Consider the following 13,493-nt stretch of genomic DNA (forward strand, 5'->3'; position numbering starts at 1 on the left):
TACAACATTGACATGGAACTGGGCGGGGCATGTTGCCAGATTAAAAGATGAAAGGTGGACGAAGAAAATTCTGGAATGGAGACCTAGACACGATGCTTATCGTGATCGAGAACGTCCTCCACTAAGGTGGTCAGATGACATCACGCGCATTCCGGACAACTGGATTCAGGGTGCTCAAGATAGAATGCATTTGCATTATTTACGGGAAGCCTATGTCCAGCAGTGGACTCAAAACTGACGGCTGACGATGAAGATATGCAAAGACTAAACATCAACATATTGGTAATAGTGACACTATATGGCCCAATAAAGGCGGAATAACAATTGCTTCAACAAAAATATATAACTCTGGTAATTGTCCGTAGCGCTGGAATGGAGTGGCAAACATTAGAAACGGAACCAATCCGTCCAAAAATATGTAACCGACTTCCTATTAATTTTTAAGTTTATTCTCCTAGAGATGCAGAATAACTATAACAGTTATACAATCAATTGAAAAAACCACTACATACAATAATGATGGCATATCTGAATGCTAAAATTGGCAAGAAAAGTAACGGAAATTTTATTGGAAACTTCTAACTTTGAAGTCGATTTGAAAGAGGAGAAAGATTACATCAATTCTTCGCAGAGAAAGAATTTGAATTACAATTACAAATACAATTATTCGAAAGGAAAACTTGCGTCATGACAAGATATCCGAATATCAGCAGCTTCTACTATAATCAGAAATCTGTACTAAAAAAGGAAGAAAATGAATTTTCAGAACAAACAGCGATCGAAAAGGGCGCCGAACTGGGTTGTGTACTGTTACCTATTCTGTTGTAACATATTTTAAAAAAAGTAAGCATTGGAAAAATCAATGACCAGTATAGAAAATGGTCGACCCACCAACAATATACGATTTGCAGATGATACTTTACTAATGTCCGAATGCTCGGATAAGAACGCTAAGAATAGGAAAAGCAAGAAATGCATTAAATGCAAAATGAAAAAAATAATCTGTAGCAAGGACATCAAATGGGTTTAAAAGAAAGTTTGCTTTGAACTATGGTCTCACAGAAAATTGCTGAAAATAAGCTGGATATATCGAGTCACAGATGTCGATGTATTGAAAAGAATGGGAAACGATAAGGAAGTTTTGAACACCACAAAAATTAGAAAATTAGACACATCTTGAGAGGCGAACGTTTAACTTGCTTCATATAACAATGCAACGGAAAATCCAGGAAAGAAGAATTGCCCCCTTGAACAATTTGTGGATGGGGTTTGTATGCAGTTCTTTTGATCTGTTTAGAGCAGCAGTGCCAAAAATACAAATTTCCACGATGATTGCCAATCTTCTTAAAGAAGAATGCGCATAAACATGTGCAATTAAAGAAGGAAAAGGTTTCAAATTTAAGAATATGAATAACAGATTGCCATATTTTATTCTATAGGAAGTATCACCGTAGAGTTTGTTATATATACATAAAAAAAGAAGAAATTTTCATTAATTGTTGTATAGAATCAATGCTAAATTTAGAAGGTGGTGGATATATATTTTTAAAGACTTTTAGAATCGTTAGTAATGAAATATTTTTGATTTCATGTAAGTAAATAATTATATAAAAAAGTATTTAATAAAAAATAAATAACATAAAAAAATACTGTTTATATTACATTGTGGAATGTAATTACACATAAAGAAATTATAAAGTTATGAGATTCATGACTATGAGATTATATACAAATATTAAACACCCTAATACATGTTTTAAGCCTATTTGCAAATAATGTTGTATAGTATCTAAACTTACTTCCTTATTGGTCAAGTGTACCAACATCACCTTTTCTGGCTATCTTAACCTTGTTACACAAGTTTCTTTTAAAGTACCTTTAATAGTTATCAAGTTAATCAAGATATGAAATCTGCAAATATTATTAACATTTCCGCGTTACTTTCAGGCATTAGTAGATATTATAGAAATATAATTCCACTATTTAGCTACAGTTAGATTCAAGATTAAAGAAACAATTTTTGGCAACATCTTCATCGAATAAGTCGAAAGTGATGACCTTTTTTCATTAACTTTAATTTCATACAGCGTTTGATTAAATAGAATACCAAACTATTGAAGTCTTTGCTACCTTTTATAACATATACACAAAAATCACCAATGACATACCGCGTAACAAAAACGTGCAATATTTTGTATACGAGGACGATGTTGCTATAGGTGTTAAAGGAAGAAGTTTTTAAGAGGTTTTGGGGAAACTTTATGATATATTGAAACAACTGGACGAATATTGTGTTAAGAAATATCTGACACTGAACACCACAAATGACCACATCTGATGAGTAAAATACATAAATAAAATTTATCCTTTTAGAAGATAGAAAGAGAGACACATAATCAAAACACCCATTGTTCGGTCAATCCAGGCCACCATTAAACATTTTTCCTCAATGTAAAAGCTGCATGAACAGTACAGAGTCAATTAATAACACTGTCCAGGATCTTCGGAGACAACTGTTGAAGGAGAGCTGAGCAGTTCACCAGTGGACGCCAGAAACCCTACAAAATAGCTGGCAGCAGGATATGAAATGCTGTATTTTAACTGGAAAACCCTAGGCATATACAAAAAACACGACATGGAGTTAAAAAAAATGGCGTTACATGATATGCTTGTGGATAAGTACAAGATAACCAGCGCTTCATTAACTGCCCGACTCTGGAAGAAGGCTACGCGCTCACAGATCTCACTCCACCCAATAATAGGGACATCTATGTGCGCAGTATTGGAATAACATAATTTAGAAGCCTCATGTGATCCTGACACGGAAAGTAAATACTTGCATTAATAAGAATGTAGTCACTGAATAGACAGATATTCTCAGAGGACGATTTTGTAGTATGTGCAGTAATTGATACAGAGTCTGTCGTGTAGCGGATAACGAATTAAACAGTTTGCTAACAATAACGCCGATATACCATCACAGCCAGTTACTAACCAAACTGTTTACGGTCGCCTACAGCAACCGTATTATTTCAGCTGCTTTCATATTCGACCGTGTTATAGAAGCACTAAACGAGAGCCGCATTGATAGCCGATATTCGAGACTAATATGTAATATATATATATATATATATATATATATATATATATATATATATATATATATATATATATATATATATATATATATATATAAATATATATAAATGCGACAAGCTCGATACAACTACACGATAACAGCACCCAAATAAAAATCCAAAGAGGTATCCGACAAGGTGACACGTTGTCACCTAAACTTTTCATATCGGCTCTAGAAAAAGCGATCAAAACCATCGAATGGGGTGACAAAGGAATAAATGTGGAAGGAGAGATGCTATACCACCTAAGCTACGCAGACGATATAGTCCTGATTGCAGACGATTTGGGACAAATAAAGAAAGTGTTGGTAGAACTTAGTACAGCCTGTCATAAAATAGGTTTAAAAATGAATATAAAAAAAAACAAAATATATGACGGGCTTAGTACCAAGTAAACACCTTGAAATACAAAATGAAGAAATAGAACTGGTAGACAAATATATATATATATATATATATATATATATATATATATATATATATATATATATATATATATATATGTGTGTGTGTATGCAGCATACGGAGCTCTTGGGAACGTTTTTAAGAGTGACATCCTAACTAATATGAAGAAAAACGTTTTCGACCAATTCGTGCTACCGGTGATGACCTATGGTGCAGAAACATTATCGCTCACAAAGAAAAACGCACAAAAACTAATGGAGCGATCAATGATAGGGGCCACTATGCGAGACAGGATTAGAAACGAAGATCTACGAGCTAAAACCAAAGTCATAGACGTCATTGAAAGAAGCTGTAACTTAAAATGGAAATGGACTGGACACGCTGCCAGAATGAAGGAGGAAAGATGGACTCGCAAACTAGTTGAATGGAGACCAAAAGCTGATAAACGTAGCAGAGGAAGACCACCAACACGATGGCAAGACGACTTACGAAAGACAACAAAAAACTGGATACAGCAAGCACAAGATTTTAGAGACAAACAGGGGAGGCCTATGTCCAGCAGTGGATATATAGAAATATACCTATTGGACGCAATAATGGCTGATCTAAACAATGAAGCATACGAAGAACATGACTAAAACACCGGTGAATAAAAATCTACAAAAACCGTAGTCTAACAAAAATGTCCAAATTACATAAAAATATTTAGAAACAGAATTCAATATCACAACTAATAAAGACAAACACGTCATAAAACGAAAATAATGTTTTAAAATAAATGTTTTTCAAGGAGACCTAAGTTTCAAGACATGTAAAATTTATCTGAATCAGAGAAATCGGAAGATTTGAGTTTAGTTCAGCGCCTACTACGGCATCAGAAGAAGAAGAAGAATTATTATGTTTCGACTTTGTTGATTTTTGTTTACGTCGGTACTATTTTCAATGTCATTGAATTATTTATAAATTAACATTGAAATATTTCAACAATCGGCACTACTGACTAAGACATATCGCAATCAAACATAAGTAATTTACAATTATTCGAAAACCTGTTGAGTAACATGAAACTACCAATATGCCAATATCATATCTTGATAGCGCTGAACCACTAAGCAAAACTGTGGCAAAATATACAAGGTAATTGGTACAAAAATAAATACATATTGGTAAGTCTTATGATATTATGTTATTCGATGTACAGCTCGACAAAATCATAATAAAACTCTAAATATTTTAACAAGTTTCTACTTTTTTAGGTATTGGCCATTTCCAAATTTTCTATAAATCAAAATTAATTACAATGACATATAAGATACTATTGAATTGTAATTACAAAGAAATATAGTACGGATCCGAACTAAGATAGAGATTGCAGTGAAATAAGCTCTTCACAGATGATTAGGAACAATGTTCCATCAAATTTAAAAATGGCAATTAGATATTGGATTTCATAGCCAAACATAAAGATACTAGAGGCTAAGCCAAAAATCTCAAAGGAGTAAAAAAAAATGAAAATTGATAGAACAGAATTAGACCGTTTTCAATGTAACGGGGTTGGATAGAGATATCATCTATTTTTGGCTCCTATTAGAAAAGAGTTTTCATTTTAAAATCGAAATGTTGAGAATAGATTCCTGCGTCGGAGATTTCGACTCTGCCTGCGGAGTGATTTTCGGGAATAGGTATTATCAAATTATATATTAACGTTAGCAATAAACCAGAAATTATAAAATAAATACTTTGTGTGATCTTTTGGTTTCTACATCGGAAGCCTACAAGTTTTCAAAATACAATATTTTAATTTGGTTTTCAAAACAAATTATAAAATAAAGTACTTATTTTATAATGTTTTTTATTTCCATCGAAATAGAAAAAGAAGGGGGATATTAACGTATCTAATAATACTAAATAAGTTTTTAAATTATAAATGTTACAGATAATCATTAAGTCATATTCACCAGTCAAATCTACTCATTGCAGATTATTACATATAAAATAAAATACACTAAAGTTTAATTCATTACTGAATATATGGCAAGAAATGACAACAAATCAACGAATAACAACAATAATAAATAAATATAAGTACTTAATCAGATCTATATATATATATATATATATATATATATATATATATATATATATATATATATATATATATATATATATATATATATATATATATATATATATACACACGGTGAGTCATGAGGAACTTTACATACTTCTACCATATGTAGAGTCCCTCAGGGAGCATATCATGTGGCCACTAAAAAATGTCAACTCCTCTTCTTTATTAATTAACAGGGTGATTTGTGTAATTGACCATTTATTTCATTTTACTGTAGTGTTTATACGGCTCATTTGATTTTTTTAATTTTTGCATGATACAGTACACTACTATCAAGCACTCGACTGGTATTAGCTAAACTAAAAAATTCCAGGACTGGCTTTGGAAAAATTAATTTAGGGATTCGTATTAAATATTACACCCTGTATATATTTTTTTTAAAATGCAATAAGTGATTTTCAAACTACATAAATAGCCAATGAAAACGACATATGCGACAATGTTGTCGCACTTTTATTAAATTTTTAGTGAACGATCAAATCTTACCAAAAATAGAACAACCATAATGAAGTACCAAATTATAAGGTATTAATTTAAACAAATGTTATAAATTTCAAACATTTTAATTAAAATGAGTTCCTACAACATAATCTAATATGTAGAAAATTAACATCTTTACTGTCACTTTGTATTATCTCTATGATAGAATCAATTGTTTTTCAATTTTAAATTTTTACTCATAGATCGTATTGGGGCATTATTTTCGATAAATAATAAATTAAATTGATTAAAAAGTCAAACCTCTTGTATGTGTTAGTTTTTGTTGATTGTAAATGATTAAAATTTTATGTCAAATAATAATACATTGCATCAACTGTACTAAATAAAAATAAATCTAAAAAAGTTTAAAATGAAGGTTGGCGTTGACCGTTTGACGTTTCTTGATATTTTATACCCATTGTCATTATTGTCATTATCAATTGTTATTTATGTGTACACGAATACATATTTCTTCTGTCATATCTACGTTAAGTACATTGTGTTAGTTTTGGTAGATCTTTTGTTACTTTCGTTCAAAATGCCACATCAGTTTTCGACCACAGAATATGCAGACATAATATTTGTTTATGGATTCTGTAATGGGAATGGTAGGGCTGCTAGTAGAGAATATCGCAGGAGATTTCCTAATCGTCGAACTCCCAGTCATCCAACATTTGGGTCAGTTTTTAATTATTTGCGAGAAAATGGCACTTTTCCTAGTGGAACAACAGAGCGACATGTAGATGAAGCGCAGGAAGATGACATTATGGACGCCGTTACTATGAACCCTACAATAAGCACTAGACAAGTAAGTCGAAAACTCAATGTTACTCAATCAAAGGTAAGTAGAGTCTTACAAAAAAATAATCTATACCCATATCACATTCAAATGGTTCAGCGACTACATGCTGGAGATGAGATCGATAGGTTGGAATTTTGTAGATGGATTAACAATAATCGACCAACGCTATACAGGACACTATTTACAGATGAAGCCCAATTTACCAGAGACGGGATAAATAATTCACGAAATTCACATGTGTGGGCAGAAGAAAATCCCCATGCTATTCGAGAACGTCGTTCTCAGTTAAGGTTTTCGGTTAACGTGTGGATTGGCGTCATAAATAACCAATTAGTAGGTCCTCACTTTTTTGATGGTCCTTTAACAGGGCAGGTCTATTTGAACTTTCTACAAAATATTTTGCCGAATTTGCTTGCCAACGCGAACGTTGCTATCCGAGGGATGTATTTTCAGCATGATGGGGCACCTCCACACTTTTTACTGGCAGTGAGACATCATCTCAATAATGTTTATGGCAACAGGTGGATAGGACGTGCAGGTCCTATTTCGTGGCCTTCAAGATCCCCTGATTTCAATCCCGTTGATTACCATATTTGGGGACGATTGAAGCAACTAGTTTACGCAGTGAATATTAATAACCGACAACAATTAATTGATAGAATTATACTTTGTTGTAATACTATTAGAAACGATCCCCAGAGTATCCGTAATTCAATACGTCAATTAACAATTCGGCAACAAAAATGTGTACAGGCTGCAGGTTTCCATTTCGAAAATCTATTTTGAATTATTTTTATTTTGTTACCATTATTGTATCTTTTCCAGTTCTAATTTATGGGTTTATCATAACTATGTACATATTTTTATTTTTTTTTTTAAAATTGTTCTTCGTTATTGTTAGTAGTTACTGTTTTTTGTTGTGCAGTGACTAAGTTTATCATTTCAATTAAAATGTTTGAAATTTATAACATTTGTTTAAATTAATTACCTTATAATTTGATACTTCATTATGGTTGTTCTATTTTTGGTAAGATTTGATCGTTCACTAAAAATTTAATAAAAGTGCGACAACATTGTCGCATATGTCGTTTTCATTGGCTATTTATGTAGTTTGAAAATCACTTATTGCATTTTAAAAAATATATATACAGGGTGTAATATTTAATACGAATAAATTAATTTTTCCAAAGCCAGTCCTGGAATTTTTTAGTTTAGCTAATACCAGTCGAATGCTTGATAGTAGTGTACTGTATCATGCAAAAATTAAAAAAATCAAATGAGCCGTATAAACACTACAGTAAAATGAAATAAATGGTCAATTACACAAATCACCCTGTTAATTAATAAAGAAGAGGAGTTGACATTTTTTAGTGGCCACATGATATGCTCCCTGAGGGACTCTACATATGGTAGAAGTATGTAAAGTTCCTTATGACTCACCCTGTATTATATATTTAATCCTTTCTCGAAGTTAATACTTTAGGTAAGGTTTTGGAAATCACCATTGAGACATCAAATTTTAAATTTAGAATTTTTACTAATATCATTAATTTTAGGTTAGGCTGATAAATGACCTGTCCATTTTTTTAAATTAAAACTACATTTTTTCCAGTAATGTAGTCAACATTTTGAAAGTGAGTACTTTAAATTTTATAAAAAATTAAAAGCTTAAAATGTGTGAATTATTGTAAAAAAAATATTTTAACAATTGCTTCAATTTAATTAGACCAATCCAAAACGAATTAAAATGAATTTAGTAATGTAATGTTTTTTTTAATAATGCGTTATTTTCTGTTTTATTTGTAACATTTTAATTATGTATATCAGAATTTCCAAATATATTTAAATTTGAACAAAAAAATTGTATAATAATAATTCCATGACGTAATCAAGTCATCACAGTAGTGATTATTCAAAAGACAAGTAAAAATAAATTGAAAATTTGATGTGTCGCGATTTTTTTTTTGCTTAAACCTTATCTAATACGTCTTGGTTTTCAACCAAACATTCACTTTATGTGTAAATAAGTTATAAGTTAAGGAAATGGCCGACTTTACCAAGAACAAATTATGTAGCACAGTGCAAACTATCGAACAGTTTGACTTTATCAGGAATTGCAGCTGCTTCCAGGGGTACTCTTACCATGAGCTCTCTTAGGGTACTGATGAATGATATTTTTCTGTAAAACTTGGAACTGAAAAAATATATAAGTTTAATTAATAGTCATACTAAAATTATTTCTGTTGCAATTGCCATAGCACGATATTGATCAACTATTTAATAATTTTATACAGTGATGACTATTTATTGTAAGCAGAAGTTACGAAGATCCAGCGCAGATCTCCATTTTCGTACCGATTATACCTGAGTGCATTATTTACATAATTATCCACTCCGTCAGTAAATGAATAACCATTAGGTACTTCGTATCGTTATATATTCTTATTGTAATAATGTTTAGTACGGACTGTTGCACATCTTTATTATTATTACTTTCAGTAAGACAGTGTCATCATAACGTAATCTAAAGTGATTAACCTCTATCTAGGCCATGATACCTTGTACCGCCTGTACCATGTCATAGTCCTGTCAGGACTTTACATTTATGACATCTTTTCCTTCCAATAAAACATAGAAATTACAATAATGAACTAAGAATAAAAACATTCTAAAATAAAAACTAATAACAATACTGATTGCAAAACTAGTACATCTCAAAATCGTTATATCTAGATGGGGGTTTAATTAATCTTCTCGTAGGAAACTGATTCAGTATTTCATTCTCACAGGCCGTTGATGTTGAAGGTATGTCATTCTGATTGTGATCAAAATCATCTGCTAGGATAATATGATGTTTAGGCATATTATTAGATGGTCTCAAGTGATAGCTATTTCTTCTTACAAGTGTCCCATTTTCTTTCTCAACAACATATGATCCTGGCTCTTGTAAACCTCGTCTAACCACAGCAGGTTTTCATTGCCCATCTTCTCTTATAGCCACATTATCCCCTACACTTAATTCTTCTTTTGTAGCTGTATTTCTATCACAGTAGTGCTTGTACAATTTTCTTTTATTATTCAATCTATTCTTTTCATTTTTTAGGTCTACCTGTTCTGGTAAATATTTTTCATGTAAAACTGGAAGTTTGCCTCTAAGTCTACGACTATTCTAGAGTTGTGCTGGGGATTTGTCTGATCCTAATAGTGGTGTTGGATTACCTTGGATGTTGGATTACCCAAAATCTATATCCATCCTTCGAAATTCGATGTAGAATTGAACAGGCAAGAAACTCATTTCAAAAGTTCAAGCCTCTATTATCCAATAACTCATTAAATTTGGAAATCCGTGAAAAGTTTACAAGATGTTACGTGTGGTCTGTACTTTTGTATGGATGTGAAACTTAAACTTTAAACGCCGATATCATGAATAAAATCGAGGCGTTTGAGATGTGGTTGTATCGAAGGATACTAAAAATTCCATGGACTAGCAGAACCAGAAACGAAGAAGTTCTTCGAAGAATGGGACATCAACGAACTCTATTAAATATTATTAAGAGGCGTAAACTAGAATATCTTGGACATATAATCAGAGGACCAAGATATGAGTTCCTTCGGCTAATTCTCAACGGTAAAATCGAAGAAAAGAAATGGATAGGACGGAAGAAACTCTCTTGGTTGAGGAATTTGCGGCAGTGGACACGTTTGACAGCGGACCAATTGCTACACGTAGCGCAAGACCGAGATCTGTATAAAAATATTATAAGCATGGTAGTCGCCGACGTTCCGTAGGGATATGGCACTCTAAGAAGAAGAATAGTGGTGTGTTCCTATATTCTAATAAGGCTAACTGAAGATCTTCACATTTCCTGAAAATAATTTTAGCTATCTGGACAGCTCGTTCTGTCTGCCCATTTGCTCTAGGATATCTAGGGCTAGATGTCACAAATTTAAAGTTCCATTTCTTAGAGAATTCTCGACATTCCTTAGAGCCAAAAGGCATATTTTCAGATACAATTTCCAAAGGAATCCCATGAGTGGCAAACATAGTCTTAAACGAATTTATTATTGACTGGGATGTTTTGGACTGCAACGGAACAATTTCAATCTACTTTGTGAGATAATACATTACAATTAAATAAGATGCTCACTAAATTCACAAATATCATCCGCTAGCATTTGAAATGGCAGTTCTGGAATTTCTCTTAGTATTAACGGCTCTTTAACATTATTTCTCTGATATTTCTCACAATCAACACAATCTCTAACCAAATCCACTATGTCCTTATTCATATTTGGCCAGAACAATACCTGTCTCGCTCTTTGCTGTGTTTTTGTAACCTCAAAGTGTTTCATGAAACAACTTTAACATCCTACTGAGTGCGCCATGTAATAATGTTTAGTACGGACTGTTGTACATCTTTATTATTATTACTTTCAGTAATACAGTGTCATCATAACCTAATTTAAAGTGCTTAACCTCTATCTAGGCCATGAGACCTTGTGCCGCCTGTCCCATGTCATAGTCCTGTCAGGACAATACTACATTCATGAGCTATTTAGTCTCATGACAGTTATATTTCTTGTAACTATTATTTAAAGAGCTTTAGAAGTTTTAAAGTGAGTTTTATGTGTAAAAAATTGCATCTACGTCGTATATCTGTACTTCTAACTCTGTCCCATAATGTTTTACCGTCAATTTTTCTAAGGGTTTTCATCTCTGTTGTTTCTAACATCCTTTTTGTCCTCTCTGTGTCAGGTCGTGTTTCTGCTGTGTATGTCATTATTGGTCTGATGACTGTTTTGTAAATTCTGCCTTTCAGTTCTTTCCTGATATCTTTATTTCTCCATATTGTTTCATTCGCGCAACCTGGGACTCTGTTTGCTCTATTCACTTGATCTTCCACTTCCGTTTCAAGCTTGCCGTAGTTAGATAATATGCATCCTAGATATTTAAACTCCATTACTTGACCTTCCGACTCCAATTTACATCTTAGCAAATTCTATATTCTTTCTGTAGTAAATGATATTCTTTTAAGTAATACAATCTTTCTCGGCCAAAAGCTACCAATGTTACAGAAAACTCTTTTCGGTTACGTAATTTTTGATAGGGTTCCAAGCTCAGCTATTAATAAAGGAGATCACCACTTTACACATCCAAATAATTTAGTCACATATAATATCAACAATGTTTTTGGAATTCTTCTCTCCTCTGATAAAGTAGTGGATAGACTAGTGGAAAGATTCTGGGAGTCTGATCAACTTCCACAGATTCAGGATTATGTAAATACAGAACATCTCTCCGAAACTCAGTTTTTGAAGACCTTACAAATTCTTCCCTTAAGTCGATACAAGGTCTCTTTGAATTTAAATCGCTCTATTAGTGATATCAACTTATCAGGCACTCGGCCGGAAGCTAGGGCTTGTTTTTTCCAATTAGATTTAGAATTAGAACTCATAATTTAGGTGATCCTTCTCCGAAAGTACTCGGAATTAAATGGAATCAACAATCAGATACATTTTAATTTTAATCACCAAATTTTGATATAGGCCAATCAATCACCAAGAAAAAGGTGCTTAGTATTTTAATGTCAACTTTCGATCCAATTGAATACAAATCGAATTTAGCTGGTTATATCACTATCAGAGATGGATGACTTCAGAAATCTTAGATCTAATGGAGGAAAGAAGGAAACATAAAGGCAGGAGTAAAGCAAAATACAAGGAACTACAGAGATTGGTAGGAAAGAAATCAATGCAGTGAAATAGAGGCACATGCTAAACAGTATGATAGCTTTAACATGCATAAGAAAATAAAGGAAATGACGAATACACTGAGAAAAAAGAAAGATGCCCTTCTGAAAGACGCAAATGGAAAAATCATTATAGAAATTAAAGAGAAATTAAAAAAATGGAAGACATACATAACAGATCTGTTTGAGGATAATCGGCAAGAACCGGAAGAAATCGACAGCGAAACGGGGCCAGAGACCATAATAGAGGAAATCGAACAAGCAATACGAAACGCAAAAAACGGAAAAACTGTAGGTCCAGACGAAATACCTGCGAAACTACTGAAATGTCTAAACGATGAAACTCTACCTGTACTTCTGGACCTATTTAATGAAGTATATAAAACTGGAAAAATCCCACAGGAATGGTTGGTGTCCACCTTTGTAGCAATACCAAAAACAGTATATGCCAAAGATTGTTCAGACTATAGGACAATATCACTAATAAGCCATACCCTCAAAATATTTCTAAAGGTGATTCATGGAAGATTATATAGAAAACTAGAAGATGGTATGGACGATACTCAGTTTGGGTTCCGCAAGGGTTTGGGAACGAGAGAGGCATTGTTTGCTTTTAATGTCCTCTCTCAAAGATGCTTAGATATGAACCTAGATATTTATTCCTGTTTCATCGACTTCGAGAAGGCATTCGACAGGGTCCGACATGAAAAACTAATAGAAATACTGAGAAACAAAGATATAGACAGACGAGACTTACGAATTATTATCAATCTGTATTGGAATCAAAA

The 13,493-nt window shown here is 32.6% G+C and overlaps 1 protein-coding gene across 1 annotated transcript in view; it reads right to left on the reverse strand.

Annotated features, from left to right (window-relative positions):
- Positions 1 to 8,346: 8,346 nt before the first annotated feature.
- The window catches only part of LOC140446064 (uncharacterized), a 30,947-nt gene continuing 25,800 nt past the window's right edge, over positions 8,347 to 13,493 (reverse strand). Inside the window, exon 6 of the mRNA XM_072538581.1 lies at positions 8,347 to 9,149. Within this exon, the coding sequence (XP_072394682.1) occupies positions 9,023 to 9,149 (127 nt within the window). The 3' untranslated portion in view covers positions 8,347 to 9,022. The remainder of the gene's footprint in view (positions 9,150 to 13,493) is intronic.

The sequence above is a fragment of the Diabrotica undecimpunctata genome, chromosome 7, assembly GCF_040954645.1.
Source record: "Diabrotica undecimpunctata isolate CICGRU chromosome 7, icDiaUnde3, whole genome shotgun sequence".
Lineage (NCBI taxonomy): Eukaryota > Metazoa > Arthropoda > Insecta > Coleoptera > Chrysomelidae > Diabrotica > Diabrotica undecimpunctata.